This window comes from Melanotaenia boesemani, chromosome 15, assembly GCF_017639745.1.
Source record: "Melanotaenia boesemani isolate fMelBoe1 chromosome 15, fMelBoe1.pri, whole genome shotgun sequence".
In the NCBI taxonomy this organism is placed as follows: Eukaryota; Metazoa; Chordata; class Actinopteri; order Atheriniformes; family Melanotaeniidae; genus Melanotaenia; species Melanotaenia boesemani.
In genome coordinates, this window is record NC_055696.1 from 4,526,564 (window position 1) to 4,545,955 (window position 19,392).

The window sequence follows — 19,392 nt, forward strand, 5'->3', positions numbered from 1 at the left end:
AGTGTGGTGGCTGAGTGGTCAGGGAGCTTGGGGTGCTTGAATCCCAGTTGGTCAGACTATTTTTTACAAGTCAATTTCTTGACATAGCAGCTAATTTACAAGGACTTTGGTTAAACTTTGCTCAATGCAATGACCAAGAATTACTGATGCTGGAAGAAGATTGATGGCTAAATGAAAAGAAAAAAAGGCTATTTAAATTTTAAAGAAAATTTTGTTTTAAAGGTTATGGCCATCATTTTTATTTAGTTATGATAAATTCACTAAAGACTATGATGAATTGCCGTTCACTAGGAAAAATTAGTGAATGAATTTTGTGTTACCTCATATAGAGCTATTGTGAGGGTCCCTTTTGACCTCCTGCCCTGCACTAATGCACATTTCAAATCCCTCTAATACATATAACAGACACTTGACCTGTCCTGCAATAGAAGTGATGAATTAAGCACTCTGTATCCCAGTCCCGTAACCTCAACCTGTTAAATAAAACATTAAAGCAACAAATTGTTTTACAGAAAAAAAGAAGGTTTCTGCATATATCTGGGAGGAAAGCTCTGATGTGACATAAATTTGACCCTCTCTCATCCATTCACGTTAGTTTGTGTACCCAAAGAAAACATTTTCCTGGTCATTCAGTCGGTGAAGTGGCTCAGGCATGCATGCATTACCCTTGTCTAGACCTGTGACACATTAACCTTGACAACACTATACTGAAACAGAATGTTATCTGTTGACCAGGTCACATCTCAAAGTGATGCCCTTCCCTGCTTTGCTGTGAATAATTCATGTGAGACAGACTGAGAAAGCGAATAGAGCCTGGGGCAGCTTCTGAGCCTATCATTTGGCAAAGTGTACATACAGCCCAGCCCTCTCATGGTTATAGCTATTGATTATGTGCCACGTTAGGCAGCAGCTTGGCAACAGATTACAAACAAAATAGACAACAAGATGGGCTGACTGTCCACGCCTGTTAAGTATTGATATAAGAGGAAAGGGATGGGGTACAAGCAAGGAAAGCTGAAGGAATAATGGATCTTTGTTTCAACATTGCCTTCTCATTCATGTGATAAAGAAATTTCTTAATTTATGAATAAAAGCTTAATTTTCCATGTAGGGGGGATGTGGAAATTTGGTGACGTGAAGAATGACAGACCTCTAAATAGAGAATTTGTCTTTTACACCTTAATCCGTTAATAAACTCTCTTGCCACAGCTGTGGTAAAGCCGATTTCAAGTCTGCTGATAGCATCAGTGGGCATCAGGGAGATGGCAGCTCTCTGTGGGAAACAGCTTTGCTGATATGCAGATATTCTGCAAGTATGTCTGCAGTCTGAGGATTATTACTGAACTTTGATGGACAGTTAATGAATACTTCTACTGAATTCCCTTTTTTAGTACAGATCTGGAATTCTCAAGAGGTTAAACATGAAAATATTTTTTCTGTAAACAAACAAGTTTGAAAAATCAACTAGAGCTTCATTTGAGTAAAATTAATTAAAGCTGCTGCATTAAAACTATCTCAAATAACTAGAAACTGTAAAAAAAAAAACTTGTCATGTGTTTTCACTTTCACATGAGATGAAAAGAAACACACGTTTGCTTATAATCATTTTCTATAATAATCGTTTTATGCTTTTCTTCTTTACTTTTGAAAGTACACACTTATTTGTCGGTAATATTACAACTCACTGGGCTCAATCTATGTGATCAGCTATGTAAGATGACTTCATGAGAGCACATAAAGTAGAGATAATAAAGATCTACATCAGGATGGCTATGTATTGGATTTTGTTTAACAATTTCTAAAAGACTTGACATTGAAGCAGATCCTGTAGGAATAAACGGGTGTAAATTTTCAAGATTCAAGATTCAAGATTCAAAGATTCAAAGGATTTATTGTCATTATACACAGTGCAGAACACAGGTACAACGAAATTGTGGACGGAAATTTTGGAAATACAGGCATGTTATATATGTTGTGAGAAAGAAACTAACTGAAATGTTTTAGTTATTTGACAAAGTGTAACAAGGCTGACATCATGGTAATGCATCTCAGTTACTCAACACTGTGAGTAGTACACTGTGATAATTCTGCTGCATATAAACTTACAGGAACGATGATCAGCTCCTTATGCCTGCTAATTTATCATAGGTCAGTTCTATAGTACCATAAAAGCAGAACATTTGCCTAATTTATGATTTCCTTAGATTTTTAATTGGCATACAGAATGTTTGCATGGGTACAATTAAATGAGTTTTTAAATTAGTACTTTTATTATGAGTTAGCAAGTCACTGTTTTGGAAATGGATATATCAAAAGAAAAGCTTAATAAAAACAAAATGCTTACTAGAGATTGCTGGATTGGGTTATTAACTTGTGTTTACTGATGATATGATCCCAGTTAAGTACCAATTTTTACCAAGAGTGCACTGTGTCAAGTAAAACAAGTGCACCCTGAAGAAGACGGGAACGATTTGCTCAGCCAGCATTTATCTAGTATTCTATTGGCTAAGGATGTTTGACAGACAGATCATTCAGGAAACCAAGAGAGAGGAAATTTTGAGAACACAAAGAATGTGTCTGAGTGTGAGGGAAAGAGACCAAGCTTGAGCACAGGAGAATTGAAACTTCAACACCAAACGTGAGAAGAGTAGAAGAGTTTTGAAAGGAAGAACAAAATATTTGAGAGCAAGAATGGACTGTTTGATTGTGATAGGAGAGTTTTGAAAGAGAGCAAAATGATATTTCAGCATGAAAACCAGAAATTTTGCTCTCAAATCGAACAATTACACCCTTGATTAAAGATAGGGAAATACCCCCGTAGTTTATCTGATGATTCCACTCTGAGGCAAGCATAGCCTTTACAGAACTTGGATCTGAACATATTGAAGCTCTGCTACTAAGCCTTGCCATGTTTGTACACTTGGCGCAACTTAACAAAGTCAGCATCTGACTGGCATCCTGTTCTTTCTCTGAGCTCTCTCCAGCCAGTAAAAGTCGGTCTGATGTTGGCTTTTGTCTTTTTTCTTTCATTTCCTCGATTCTTCCGATAATATCCTCTTATATTTCTTTGTTAAATCAGCCAAAGTGTGTGTACAAGTTAGTGTTGATATCCAATTTTTAACATGTCACACAGTACTGTAAAGCAAAATGTATTTGTAATACGATGTTTGAGGATGAAAAAAAAAAATAAAAATTGGTTTCTCACCCTAGGAATGCTGCAGGGCAATGACAGCTTCATACATAATTAATGTCAGTATGCCATTAAAACAGGTGAGAAGCATAATGATTAAGTGGGAGTGTATGAAGTACTTATAAGTAGTGATTTAATGTCTTTCCTGCAGTAGTCAGTGGAAAGAGTAGCCTTAGTTTGGATAATCAAAAAATTTTCCAGATGGGTGAGCTAAAGTAAAATGCTACTTAGAGCAACCAGACAGTCAGATTGTTCAGCATCTAAAAGAACTCAAACTTAAGAACTAATCATAGCAGTTCAAACGAGAGTGATACTGTGGATATTTAAACTACATCACCTCTGTATTGGATGGTTGTTTTGAAATACAAAATATCCCTAGCAACACAGTCTGTGGTCTGTTCAAAAACAATCTGGGCTGCAAAACTCTTTTGCAAGGTGGACCCTGTTACATGGACCCAGCACATGTAACTATCTGAGGAAGATGTGATGCAGATCCTCTAGAAAAAAAAGAGCACTCTGACTGTTGCGTCATGCAAGCAAGATACTGGCAGCCTCACGATAAAGCAAATGCAAATAAATCCCTTTAAGATTACAGCAGGAAGGCAATATTGGCAGCATTGAAGATGGTAATTAAGCCCAGTAAATCAAAGCCAGTGGATATCTGGCCACATTTGCTTCTACACTGTTTCTATTGGTCTGGTCCATATTGCATTTTGCATATTAATTTCTGGGGAGATGCAGTGATTAAGGCTCTAAGCTAACACAACATCTGAGAGGTAGCCATGATAAACAGACTACAAGTATATAAAAACAAGCCTGAGGTGGACACAGTGGGATGCAGAGAACATTTAAACATCAGCTGAAGCTCATAGTTTAAGAGTTTCGGCTCCAAAGTGAGCCATGCACAACGTGATGGGTCGCTCTAAGTGCTGTTTGAAGTGCTGTCTGAAGATGAAGTCCTAAAAAAAACGGAAGTCTGCTTATATTAAGTACAAAGTAGTGATCCTCTGTAACAAACACACTTACAACTGTCAGCACTTGAATTGCAACAAGGGGTAACGTAGGTTTCAGGTTTTTAATAAAGAAGAGGAATGTGTTGAATAATAAATATGGATTACAAAAGCTGCCATATGTATGAAAACATCACTAAGTGCAGAAATAAATAACAAACTAAAAGCAGTGGTATTAGAGCGGAAACAATCTCCTCTCACTTCTTTAATTCATCCTCTGATAAGGAACATAGAGTTAGAACTATTATTACATCTTTCATTGAGCTGACAGAAATTTATTATTGACATGAAACAGATGAATCAATTCACTGCTTAGTGTTTATTTTTGCTGCTCTCTTGATGTCCCTTTTTCCCGAAAGACCTCAGCTGATGTCACACTCCTAAGTCTGATTCTGCCTGAAGGTGTTCTTGTTCAAATGACATTTTTTTTCCCATCTCTGGTCGCAACATATTTTTTAGGGCAGAATTGCCAAAATAATACAATTGTAAGTTCTGGCTGTTCAAACGTGAATTATGGAAATTTAATTTTGTCTTTAGTGAGGGTAAATGTTACATTATATTAAGACTCTGCAAGTCAGTCACTCACTGGATCACAGTTTGTTCATATGCTTAAATCTAAAGGTGAAGCTGTTATATGTATCCTTGTGAAAGGTGTCTGGCCTGCACCTTCTTCTAGCTTTATATTTCTATTTAATATTTGTAATTACAAGAGCTGCGTGCTTCTAAAAAGCAAGGAGAGCCAAGTGGCACAATGACAAAGCAAAGTGGGCTAATCCCCATCACAGTGTTCTGATTTCCAGCCACAGGCCTGCATTATTCCAGGTTTGGTGGGCCTTTCCTAGCGTGCAAAATCTTAAAGTGATTTACGCCCTGTCTCGTTGGCCATAACATCTTACCTTATCAACAATGCTAACACGGCACCATGCAAGGTCTCTTCATCTGAAACTACATGGAGTATGATTAAAATGTCTTTTTTTTTTTTGGCTGACTCTGACATACCGACTTAAAAAAATGTGCACAGGATGCAGGAGTGAGAAAGCTGGTAATCAAAGTCATAGCTGTGGTGTGCTGCACAATTCAAATGAATTTAATACACTCGTCAGTAAAATTTGGACTCGTGCAAAAGAATGAACAAGCATATGGATTGGGGGGATAAGCTAAATGTCATATTTGCTATTTTTCTTTTTTACCTAATTGAGTACAAAGTGAGCTCCCTTTAAATCCCTTTCTGAAAATATGAAAGTCACAGTGCTCTGCAGGAAGACTTTGTGTGCAAAAACTGCAGTGCAAGTAGTGCAACAGAAAATAAACAAATCTCTTCTTGATCAGTCATTGCTGAGTGTTTTTACTGCACTATTATTGACTTAAGACTGGTTATTTTATCTGACAAACAGAGAGCCACAGCTTAGAACATTAGCTAATGGTGTTTGTTAGCGTATTATGTGAGCTGCAGCAGTAAGCCCGATTATTATAGTTATTATACAAAACACATCAACGGGACAGACTGAGTCAGGGAGGAGAAGTGAGCAGAAAGAGAGGATGATGGTAAACACTAAACATACAGTTGGATGATATATGGATGTACCTGGCTTCTGGTAGGAGGCTGAAGAGCAGGAGCAGGACCCACAAGCCAAAGTCCTGTGGCTTAGCTTTCCAAACTAGAGCAGCCATATTGTTTTAAAGAAGAGACTCCTGCAGACAAAACAGAAGAGGCAAAAGGAGAGTGTCAACAAATGATTTATTTCACATATTTACAGGGAATTATATACATGATGTACATTAAATCATAAATAAACAGAAGGTTTATTCTTTTTTCTATTTATCCACTGAAGATTCAGTTATAGCACTTAATTCTGCTCAACTTCCCCTCAATTGTTTGTATTTTTTCATTGAAGCGATAATGTTGGATTGATCACGATACTCATCACATATTTTATAGCAGAACTACATCATTTTGTGTTTTTACAAAGTCTTAGAATTATAAAGGTGGCTTACATCCACTGTAAAAAAAAAAGAAATAAAAAAGAAAAAAAAGATCAAAGCTTTTGTTTGTACTTAAAGAGAAACTAATTTAGAGTCATACGGCACAGATTAGGTTTTCCTATAATAACCGGTTTTCCATGTTTTCCTGCATACTCGCTGCTTGAAAATACTTAGCATTTCTTTGTTCACATATGTTGCTTTGTGAACAAACTCACATGCACTTTTTCATTAACAAAGAATGTGAAAACCAGCATAAAAGCATAAAAGCTGTTTTTAATCCCCCAACAGAAGGGAGTGGACTCAAACTATTATCAACAATAATTAACCTGGTTTACTGGAGTATTTCCTGGGGCTGTTTGGGACATCTTTGATACTCTCATTTGTTTGCAAGACAAGAAATGAGGCAGTGTTGATGCTTTTTGTTTATTTCTCTGTTTCTAAATGAGATTTCATTTTAAAAACAAGTCGTACACAATGAAACTTAGTGAAGATGCGGAATATGGACAAAAAATATTTAAATAACCATTGAAATGGCATTTTAAGGTGTTGGCCTTGGTTGAGGATGTGCCATAAATGATTCTTTGGTTTATCTAATAAAACACTCTTGCTGAAAATGCTGTTAATATACTTGGTGTTTTGAATGTTATAAACCTTAATGATCTGTAGTCTCATTTAATAAACAAAACACTGGAACAACACTGAGGCTACATAATATTCAGGCGGAACAAAACTACTTGCTTTGGCTCATTTTGTGGACCACAGACATTAACATATGACTCCTCATGAGTCATCCTAAACTTTATAAGGAACTAATTTGTGAATTTGGGAAATGTTTACAAATTATTAGTATCCAAATGGATATTTCAACTGGATCAATATTTTATAGTGAAAACTGTGGCATGAATAAAATCATATAACCATGTAGCACATGTTATATGTGAGCAGGGTTGTGATAAATTAAATGTTCTAGGGAAACACTATCAGCCATTTATAGAGCTGGGTGATATGGCCTAAAAATAAAATCTCTGATTTTTTATAACCAAATCCGATTTCCAATTTTAATAGATTTTTTTTCTTTTCTTTTACAAAACATAAATAAACTTATTAAAAACATTTATTTGTTTATATAGATGAATGCCAGCAAAAATAAAGCATATAATGTCATAGCTTTTCCAACATATAAACGACTTCATATCTTACATAGAAATATGCGACACAATGCATCCGTGATCTCCTTCCATCTGGATCCTTATCATACAGGATCCACTGCAGGAATAATTCCCTTGATGAAGGTTGTCTCTGAACTAGGGTTTGTGGGTTAAGTTGACTTCTGCATCTCATAGAGAGCAGCATTTCTCACTGTAGTCATACGTACAGCTAAATCCCAAGCATGAGTGAAGGGTCACTTCACTGAAAATCTGTCAGACAAACATTGTTCTGGAGTGGAATGAGGGCTAAGTCTGCTGCTAACTAACTATTGAAAAAAATCCAGATTTTCATAAAAATAAATCTCCAGAAATGGAAAATTTGATTTATCGATTTTATTGATTAATTGCCATTTATTGTAGTAAAAGTATTTTTTCTCCATTTTCCCTTTTTAATTTCTAACATTGGGATTTATTTATTTATTTATTTTTTTTTGAGAACTAATGATTTAGATTTTAAAGACAGGAGTATGAGTTACGCATCAATCGTAACAATGAATACAAAGTATTTGGTGCAAAGGTTTAAACATTAGGTCACTATCTGCACATGCAACAACAATATATTTATACACACTATCAATAGGAGATGTATAGCCTACTTAGATTTGTCAACATATTGTACAACAATGATTTATTCTAAACATGCAGAATATAAGATGTTCACTGCAAATCTGCATTTCTGAGCCTCCAGTCTTCTCAATGGAATGCCACAATCCATTGTCTCTTTTCTTTTCTTGAACAAGTGCGTAAAAAGGAAACATCTTGCTGAAAACAGCTCTTCTCCATTTTAGACTTGGTTTCTGTGTAATCTGTGCAAGTTAAACATTTTTTGGCCGACAAACAAGCTGTTTTTATGCCAATTAGTCGGTGTAACAGTCACATATCCAACAAGATCATGTACGTTTCCTCTATAGAGCCTCTTGCGTGGATGGGCCTACTTTACTAGAAAAAAAATTTAAACAACTGACAGAAAAAAAACAAGAAAAGGACATTTTCTGATATAAACATCTAAGTTCTAATGGACAATAAAATATTTGTGGTCCCTAAAGTTTCTGATCTTCATGTTGTCTCTTAAAGCACTAAGACTGTTAAAGTCATTTTCTTAGGTTAATATTCAAATTGCTAATCAGGTTTTTAAAAAATGTCTCCCTTATTTGCAAAATTTGTTGTGTATATTTTTGTGAAACCATTTTAAACAAAGAATGAACCATTAAGATGTTGAGTGTTTGAAGATAGGTACATTTTTACTTTAATGTTAGATCTTAAATGATTGAGTTAAAGTGAATTCTATATTTATGCAGACATTCACATGTACATGTAACTGTTAGCTCAGACATCGGCCTAAATAATTGTCTGAGTCAGACAGAATTCATTAAGTATTAAACAACCAAAGTAAATATCCCCAAACCAAGTCTGAATCTGAACACACATACTGTTATTAACACAAATTACATATTCATATATTCCTTGTACGTGTTTGTGTCCGGATTTTCCATAAACCATGAGGGATAACACACTGAACTATTCCTGAGAAGCTCACTAATCACACATCAACATCATATTAAATTAAGGAATAGGCACATTTCTTCTTTCTATCTACCACCATTCTCCTGATGTTGAATGGTGACCGCATCTCTCAGTCATTAATTATTAACAATCATTACGAGGAAATTGCTGTCAAGAAATTTACTGAACGATTAAATGACCTCTCATTAAAAATAAATGAGCTCAGAAATGTGTGTACCTGCTATTAAATGCAGCCTAAAAACATGGAAAATAAGCCAAGTGACCAAATCATCAGCAATGGCTGAAGACACACAAGTGCACACACACATAGCAGTTGCTCCGTACTTAAAAGGCTTTCATTCATTCATGCATTTGTGAGATTTGGTTGCTCTTTATTGGCACTTTACAGAAAAGGAATAAAACTGTTCTCTGAGGGGAATTTGTGATGTCTGTGTTAGTAGAACATTTCAGGAGTTACTAATACAAACAAACAAAATTACATCAGCATAGTTTGTGTCAATATTGCAGCAACCAACAGCCTTTTACACCACATTTTTTATGGAATTATCTTAATATCTGACAAGAAATTGTATTAACTAAGCACCATTTTAAGTAAAGATACACATCTACTAAGTTGATGTCAACAGGGGCCGTGAGACAGTTAGTTATTTAAAAAACTCATGATGCAGATTTTTTGCCAGTTTAATACCACTTACTACACCTGCTTTGGCCATTTTAGGATCCAGAACCTGCCTTAACCTAAACTTGTCAGCAGTTTATCACAAATATAGAGACAAATGGGACAAATAGTCACACACTCACACTAAAAAAAACAAAAAAACAAAACAAACGACAACAAAAAAAAACCCTCAATACTGCAAACACCACATAGAAAGGCACTAGCCAAAATCCCTACTTTCTAAACAATGCATAACTGTGTCATTGTTGAGAGATCCCCAGTTATCAAAATTCTTTTATTTTAAGAGCCAGAACTTTATGGTTATTTCTGGAGAGTTCATCAGCAGTTGTCTTATAACTAATGACAACTGCCCAGCATCATTACAATCAGGACTGCCTCTCCTAATGAATCAATCTAGCTAGCTTTGACCTTCCCCCACCCCCCACCTCAACATTTGCACCATCCTTTTACTTCTCCATTTGTGTCAGTTTAAACAGCTCTGACTGCATCCCGTTCAATGAAACTAGAACCAATGTTTGAAAACGAGAAAGAAATCAAGCTTAGAAAATCTCAAGGTCAAAGTGGGCAGATTGTTTAGACACAAACACACACTCATACACACACTAAAATAATCAAGAACAGAAAATTAAATGTCCTTAATGGTAACATGATTATATGAGCATTTACAAAGATGCTCACCATTTTGCTACTTGATATGAAATTCTGCAAGAAGTCAGTCAGTTTTGAACATGTTCCTTGCTTTTACCATCATCCACTTATCACATTATACATCTCTAAACTAGAATTCAAAAATATTTTTTCTCATAATTTACCCCAATCTGGTTTAGTTGTGTGACAACATTAACAGAACAACAGCAAACGTAGGAAGATGAATCAGGAAAAGTTCCTGTAGATTAGTACAAATGTTACTTGTCATCATTTAAGTCTTTGCGGCCTTTTCAACAGATGTCATGCTCGGGAGGGAGCCAAGTCCCAGACTGTGTCAGATTCCATCAGTCTTCTGTTTATTCACAAAAGCTGGTAAATATAAAGCCTTGATCTTTTTCACATAACATATTGGATTTCCAGCCTCTTTCTCCTCCGGTTTGTTTTTAACCTTCTCTCCTTTCTGTATATTCATCAAATTGTGTTTTTGCCCAACTAATTTTGTCTGCTTAATGATTAGAGATTTTATGTTCCCCATAAAAATGGCAAGATTCCCCCTAGTGCCTTAGAAATAATTTCCTGTATCCTATAATGTCAGTTTTAAAATTGCATTGCTAATTTCCTGAAACATATTGCCACCCATTAAAGTGCCTCTCTATGTTCTTATCATTACCTACATATGTATGTGCCATTTTAAGGCTCTAAATGACCAGGGTGAATACATAATTTTTTTAAACTACTCAAATTCAAGTAAGTTTTAGTCACAACTCAGAATAGTTTCACTTATTTGTAGTGGTTAAAAAGGAGGACAAATTTAAAAGATGCAGCACAGATACAAGAAGACTCCAATGTTGAATATTCAAAAACAAGATGGCACACACATAAGACATCTGGACATGGCTGATAAATATCAATTTCAATTTTTACAGCCATGGCAACAAACATGCTAACATCTTAGACTAATGGCTTTCATCAAACCATCTCTCTGAAGGCCACCAGGGTTTGATGCTAGTCAAATAAGATGCTTCTGAGAGCTGAATAAGAAGAATAAAAAAAGAGAAAAAAACAGAGAAAATCTAATTGTTTTCATTAGGCAGCCCACAAGATCAATAATCTAACACGTCCTATAGGATTTCTGTTCTGTTCTGTTGATTTACTTCATAATTTTTCAACAAGCTCCAATTAGAGCTGCTGTGAAAAATCATCTTCAAGACACTCTAGACAGCACTACGTCAAAGTGTCGACAAATCCTCTCCGGAAAAAGAAGACCAACGGGCATTAAAAGTATGTGTATGTGTATACAGTTCTGCACCTGATTTACTAATACCTGTCATGTAAATGTGAGCATCAGCGGTCCCCAGGGCTCTGATTGTGCTTGAAACAGAGAATAGGAAGGGATGGGGGGGCGGGACATGGTGCTTTTGTTGGCAAATTAAAAATAGCTTGCCTGAGGTGACAGTAGACATGAAATGTGCTCCACTTCCTACTCCATTTGTTTTTGATTCTGCTGTCAGTCTCTTTTATTCATTTACTTTTTTTCTGGGAGAAAAAAGAAAAAAGTAAAGAGTGATGTAATCACACTTGGTAGAATTAAAAGTTGTGACGGCCTTTAATGCAAATTTGGTGCAGAATCTCAATGGAAAATTGTGGAGATAGATTTGCAAAACAATGCAGATAATAATAACTAAAATAAGACATGTCTGATCCAAGTTAGCTAGAGAGCATTATATTTATTTAAATGATATATTTTAGGTTATACAAATAATATCTACATCCTGCACAGTCCACTGTGTTCAGGAGCAACCCATCTTCTTCAAATGAGACCCCCACATCAGCCAGAAAAGTGTTAGCTGCAGTAATTGTTGAATTTAGGACACAGCTCTTTAGCCACATAATCCAAGTGGCTGTTAACTAAAAATAGCCCCAAATCTTGTCTCATTTGGTTTGATGAGATGGTCATGGACTAAGCGCCAGCCAGTGAATTGAGGTGGGACATATGCCTTTAAAAAGGTTTTTTTTTTTCATTGTGTCAGAGCTGTCTGAACAAGCTTCTTTGTTTTCTACAGTGAAATGAACTGTAACAAAACAGAATTAGGAGGGGAGAAAAAAGAACAATGATAGCAATTTTAACTGGGTATTTATGTTCAAAGCCTCTGCTTTTTTGTAATAGAAAAGACTGAATAAAAGACAAAAGCTTTATTCTATAAATCAACAGACAAACGGTTGAAACAGTTAAAACAGTATGACAGTGAGTGATGGTTTACAGGTGGATCATCTGATTAGTGAAGAGGACAGTTTTTCTCTCTGCTTTGGGGCCGTGGGCAGGTGCAATTTTATAAGCATCGGTATGTATCGCTACCAAATGATCAATCCATCGGGCTGCCAGGCCTCTGCTGGGGCCTTTCATGATTATGTTACACTAGTGATAATTTGTCAGGATTTACGTTTGCACCTTACAGACATGTAATGAGAGTAAAATGAATCCATTATGAGCATGCACTGCATGAGAATAACCCGCTGTAGCTGTTTGTGGAGCAGGGGAAAAGCTGCAGTCTGTCACTGCCATCTCGCTGTGCCAATTCTGGGCTGACTAATCTTTAGATTACGTTGTTCAGAGGTGCTGAAAAGAGCAATAAAACTGTGGAATAAAACTGCCTGATGGTCCAGTTTAATCAAAGCTAATCAGACTTAATCTCCTTTGAATTTAAAGCAGAATGACTTGACAAATCTTTTTATTGCAAAATTTGGCAGAAAGCAATGTCTGACTTGCTGCTTTTGCTCTTATCTGCAACTGACTGCAAATTTTATGTATGTAAATAAATAAAGTGTTGTATATAGAACATAAAATACAATAAAACAAAATGCAAAATAAAAAAGTAAAGCAGTAAAAGGTGCAGTGCAAGTTAGTAATCAAAAATTAGATTTTAAAAACGCAAGTGTTGATGCAGACCTCCAGTTATTTGGGAGTTTGTTCCACATGCAGTATGTAGATTGTCCAAACTGACAGCAGCATCTTCATGTTTAGTTCTAACTCTGGGTGCAGACAGCACACATAATATGCCTTGTGGGTTCACGACATAACAGAGGATACAGTTGTGCCATAAACCATTTTAAAGCTTTGTAAACCAACAGCAGAGTAGAAGCTTCAGGACTGGAGTGATCCCCCTCCCCTGCTCTGGTCTTAGTGTCACATTTGATGCAGCTTTCTAAAACAGCTGCATCTGTTTGATCTTTAGACAAACTAAAATATTGTTAAAGTAATAAAGTCTAATTAATATGTGGACCTGCTTTTCTAAGACCCTCTGACACATTAATCCTTTAACCCTTTAAAAAATCTGGTAATTCGGGTCTGTGTCCAAACATCCAGATTTTTGGCTTGGTTTGTGGTTCTTTAAAATTACTGATGCTTAGCACATATTTTTAACCACTGTTCATTTTCTCCAAAGACAGCAATCTCTGTTTTTTAATTAAATTTAACAAAATTATTAAATTGTAAGGGATAATATTCCCTGGCATTGTATAACCTGAGCAAGTAGTATCATATAAATAACATGAATAACAAGCACCTCAGACCTGAACCCTGGGAAATGCTGTCACTTTGTGTATTCAGATGTGCAATTACTGTCAGACATAAAGCAGTCTCTGTCTTTTAGGTTTTAGGTTTAGTACTGTGGCATTAAAAAAAATCCAACCAATTCAAATGAAGCAATGAGATCCAGTTAAACTGAGATGGAAATTTGTGTTCATTAATTTGTGTTTAATTGTGTAATTTGAGTAATTTGTTAAAATAAATTAGATTAATAAAATACCAGAAAGAGGTACTTTTACAGACAGATTTATGTGACAGAAATATGATTTATTAAATAAGACTCTGTGGTTAAAAGTAAAACCATGTTCACAGATCCAAAAAATTTGTCATTAGATGTTCAGAAGGAAATAAAATAAAAAAGAAACGAAAAAGAAACTAAACTCGAAGGACAATAATGTCAGGTTTGAAGAAGCAGGCATATGACAGAAGATATAACCATATAATTGTAAAGGCAAAGTTTTCAGCACCTTCAATTTTTTTCTCAAAAAGAGTAAGAGCAGAGAGAAGCAAGTTCCCTTAAGTACCTGCTGGTAATGTTATGTTCAAGTCCATTAATATGTCACCTCGTATAAGATGGCTCCCTGGACTGTGTGATATGTTTCAACCCAGCTCTCCTTCCCTGTTCATATGTAAAAATGAGAGTGCAGAGTAAACTCTCTGTCTGTCTGTATAAAGCTGATTTGGGTAACACTGATTAAATATTTCTATAAGCCATCAACACTTCTCACCTGTCAAGTTGCAAATGGGTAAGATCTATAATGCTCACCCAGTTGAGCACGTTTGCACACATGGAGCACAGCTGGCTAATGCCCTGCAGATACTGCTGAACCTACAATATTTGATATTCATTTATTAAAGTTGCAAAGCAGAAAAAAAGTTACACATACATGATGTGATCCAACAAAGCTTAATAAACTATGCTGCAAAAATAACCCAGGTTATTTATTAAAAGACAATATTTCACAGACTCATTATTCAAATAACATTTTAAATTCATTTGTGTGTCATAATAACTTATTTTTAAAGTAATTCTGGCTAAGAAAATACCTCAAATATGTACAGGCAACTTCCTCGCTGAATTCACGTAAAACCAATATTGTATCTGCAATAAAACTAATTCCTCTGCAGAAAGAGATTTGGTCACATAAGCAGAATAATTGGCAAATCAGTGTGGTTTTTACTATTCAGCCAATGCATGGAAGACGTGAATGCAATTCACTGGAGCCACTATTAAAAAAAACCAAAAAAAAAACCCAAAACACAGAAAAGCAGCTGGGACAAGGTGCCTGCCTCGTAGGTGAAATGTGTCAGAGTTCATCAAGGATTCCTGGAGAAGAGCAATACCTTTTCTAACACTCACCACCTGTGCACATGTATCACCTCAGGCCTTGTTGAACTGTTTGCAGCTCAATGTCTGAACGAATGAGACTGCAGACTTGAATGCATGATACTCTGCACTTTATTAAGCTCCTTAATGGCTTAGTTTATACAACTTTATATTTGCATTTCAGAAAGCAGTATCTTACATAATAGAAGCAAACTAAATAGGCCATGTCTTTTCTGCTATTGTTGTGGATGCAAATGCCAGGCTTGTGACTGGAGAAAAATCTGTAAAGAGGAAAAAATATATGTCAAGGAATTCTCTGCATGTGCAGTTTTAACATCATTGCTATTTATGCAGAAGAAAGATAAATGACATCAGTAGTAGTGGTGCAAACACACAATGCACATAAGGGCTAAGAGGAAAACAAAAGATGTTACTAATTACCCAAAGGGTGAAAATAATAGGTAAAAAAATTTGGAAATTGTGTCTCAGCAAGAATGTGAGTTTAATGTCTTAATATTTGAAATTTAACTTTACACCCCAAATGCTTCTACTTTTGTATGGTGTAAATAGGAATTTCAACATGTAAAAGTTTCTGATTATATTCTAAAATAAACATCTCAATTTATGAATACAAAGACTAGTTTAATCTTTTTTTTTACATTATAAATTTACTGTCACTTTTTCAAACTGACAGAAATTAGAACAGAAAATGGCCTTTTCTTGCATCACTAGTGCAAATAAACTCTTAACCAAGAAAACAGATGTCAAACAGAGCATTTGTGCAAGGCTTAAGAAGACAAGATTTCCTTGAAGCCGATAGCATTGCGTGGCCAGTGGAGCATGGCCCCACATGGAGGGGAAATTAAAATCTCAGTTCAGAGTGGGACAACTTCTGCATCTCCGCAATGGATTATGATTACAGCTGGAACAAAGTCTGCACTCAGTAGGATCCAAACTGGCTGACAATCAGAAGAAGTGGGCACCAGAGTGAGGGGATTGGGAAGAGAGATGAGGAGTTTACAGTGCAGCCTGGCTGGGTATAATGGCCCGGCACTAATGGCAGATTTCTATTAGCCTGGAGAGGCTTGAATCAGAGCCTGTGATGTACAAACCACAAGCCATGTTTTCATGTAACGTTTTTATCATGCTGTTCTTCTTTTTCTGCTACATTTAAAACAGATTTCTTACTTTTATCTGGTTGGTGGTGTAAAGTTGGCTATTAACATCAATGACTGTGCACATTTCTGCTATTTCTTCCATAAAGACTTCCTCGCAGTATTAAGTATACATTAGAAGTTTATTATCATTCAGTGAGGCAAATAAGTTTACTTGAGAAAAGAAATCCCAGATTTTAGTTAAACATAAGAGATGGATGATGAAATTGGATTTAACACACACTCTTAAGCTGTATTGATTCTGCAGTGCAAATGAAGGCCGAACATGGTGAGACATGTTTAGCCAATCACTTTACTGTGACATTGAATCAGCTCAGTTCTTTGCTGGTCAGCACAGATACCTACTGCCGTCATACTATGGGAATACAAATGATCATAGCCCAGCAAAGAATGTGTGAGCGCTACATGCATTGCCTTTGTCATTGGAGGACATATGAATTGAGACAAAGTGACATAGGGTAGACCTGCGACAGGATGAGATAATACATTGCTTTCAGGGAGCTTGAGCAGGTCAGTACAAATGAACTGTGGGGGTCCAAGCCTGAAATCTGTGAAAAAATGGTCAAATCCCTTAATGTGTTGTCTGAATCAAGTTGTGCGACTGATCACCTCAGGAGTGACATTTCAGGCAATAATGCGCCCCACTATTGACCATGGGGTGCTTGCATTATTCATGTAACAGCATGTTCCACTTGTTTACATGGCAGTAATTGTTTTATGATAACCCTGCTGACTGCTCATTTGATTGATTTTCTTAAGCATCCCACTGGTGACAGGACTGCACAGTTTTGTTGTACAGAAATTTCAATAAATTTCCTGTGGAAAGCTTAATAATTTAAAATAGATAGGGAGACCTGTCCTTAACCTGTCTAATTACAGTCAGTATTGAAACTGTTAAACAACACCAAGATTGCTACCAGCAGCTATCACCACAACAATCATAAAAAACCTTAAACTCACGCTGGCATTATCTACTTGGACGAACTGTCATTTATCAAGAGTAAATCCATCAATCAACTGAGAACAAACTGTTTGACGCTGAGTCATCGTTCCATCCAATTTTTCTCTCAAAGGAACAATGGCTTCAAGCCAGAAAGCCATAAGCCATGAACACAGAATCACTTTGTACAGTAGTTTAGAGTCCTGCTCATTTTTATGTTTCCTATCCTATAAAGTGTATTGCTAATAAGACATTTTAAGATGAGCCCAGGAGCAACAGCGGCTATTTAAACTTTCACACTGTCTAGTTTTTTAATGAGATGAACAACCCTTACCATATTAGAATTTCCAGGCACTATGTAAAATATTTTATCCATTTATTCCTTTAAGTTGCCATGAAACCTATATCTCACTAATTAACCATTTATTTAATGTACTGCATAGGCAATATTTCATCTAGTCAGATGTTTCTCCGAGCTTCATTTAACACAGCCACTAGATGAGCTTTGCTAATTGGTGTTGGGTTGAGTGGCACCCACCACCTCATTATTTAAAAAAGAAAAACTCAAAAGTGTGACTTATTCTGCACCACAAAGCAAAACATAAATTTATCTCCACCACCATTTAACTGTTGCTCCATTAACCTTTTCCACTGCGGCTATAATTAGCTGAAAAGTTGGTATGAAAAATGTAAAAGCATTAATATTTAAATGTAATAGCTAATTAAAAAGATGGACAGATAGTCCATAAAGAAAAAATGGAGGACTTTTAGCAAATCTGTTGAACTTTGTTTGTCCTTGAATCTTACTGTTTCACTGCAATTTAAGACACATAAATGTAACGGCACGAGATGGACTGTTGTATTCTGCAGTGGGAAGCTTATGTCATGACCATCCATCAAATGCTCGATATATGCCACTTTTTATCACCACTGCAACAAAGGTGGTTTGTGCAGGAACATGTCAGATGTTCTCTATGATTTTACTGCCGCGCTAGCTGCAAGGTCTCAGGGATGGCAATGTCAATCTGTCAATTGATTTACCGATTCAATCCAGACTGGAGTGTCTCAACCACTATTGGACTCTCTAGTATGAAACCTTGTACACATGCTCCAGAATCCATAAGGCCAAATGACTTTGAACATCATTTGAAATTTCCTCCTCAGCACTAGAAAGTCAAGAGAGCACAACTTATGGCAACCCACAACATTACTTGTGCTCAAGCAATGTTGTGGGTTGCCATAAATTTATATATATATATATATATATATATATATATATATATATATATATATATATATTCATCAACAACTTTAGATTTTTTTTTATTTTAGATCCACCTTCATGTTTGCCACTCAAGCTCCAAAATGCAGCGTCAAATGGAAATAGAAACGCAATGCCATGGTCTGCAAAAATCTCATAACAGAATATAGAAAACATGTCGGATTATGAAAAAGAAACATTTTAATATTTAATGAAAAATATTTGCTGATGTTGAATTCAATGTCTGCTGCACGTCTCAAAAAAGATTAAGGCAAGAAAATGTTGGAAAATTGAAGCAAAATACCTGACTTTCAGTTTGTGTTGTCCAGGTTCTGTTTAAAATAAAACATTAGTTTGTGATATTTGTAAATCATTGCGTTATGGTTTTATTTACATTTTGCATAGAATCCAGACCTTTTTGGAAAATGGCCTCTGTGTGGATGCTAAAGAACTGTGATGCTTGCAGGTCTGCAGACAGAAAAAGTTTAGAGTTGAACACATTTCTCTGAGCTAGAGCTCTTTTTTTCTTAAAGCAGACATATCAAAAATTGATTGCTGTAAATGATAAATTCAAGATTCTGAATGATTAATGATGGATCCAACACTGGGAGAGAACACATGGCTGTTTTCATTATATTACTGCAAGTTTGATACAATCAGTTTTAAATTAATCAAATTACTTGGTCATTTATCACTCTGCTTTTCAATTTAAATCCATTTTCACTGCTCAATTGTTTTACGTGCATGCTTAATGTTCACTATTTCATTTCTCTCACTGCTGCTCCTCATATCTGCTTTTAATAAATGAGTTTACCTGAGTCTTTACATTTATGAATTTAAAGGGTGGACATGTATTAACTT

At 35.8% G+C, this 19,392-nt stretch overlaps 1 protein-coding gene across 2 annotated transcripts in view; it reads right to left on the bottom strand.

The window, feature by feature from the left end:
- Positions 1-19,392, bottom strand: part of gabra3 (gamma-aminobutyric acid type A receptor subunit alpha3) — a 101,278-nt gene that overhangs the window by 62,393 nt on the left and 19,493 nt on the right. For both annotated transcript variants that reach the window (XM_042009190.1, XM_042009189.1), the window contains exon 2: positions 5,786-5,892. In XM_042009190.1, coding sequence (XP_041865124.1) covers positions 5,786-5,871 — 86 coding nt within the window. In that variant the 5' untranslated portion in view covers positions 5,872-5,892. The remainder of the gene's footprint in view (positions 1-5,785; positions 5,893-19,392) is intronic.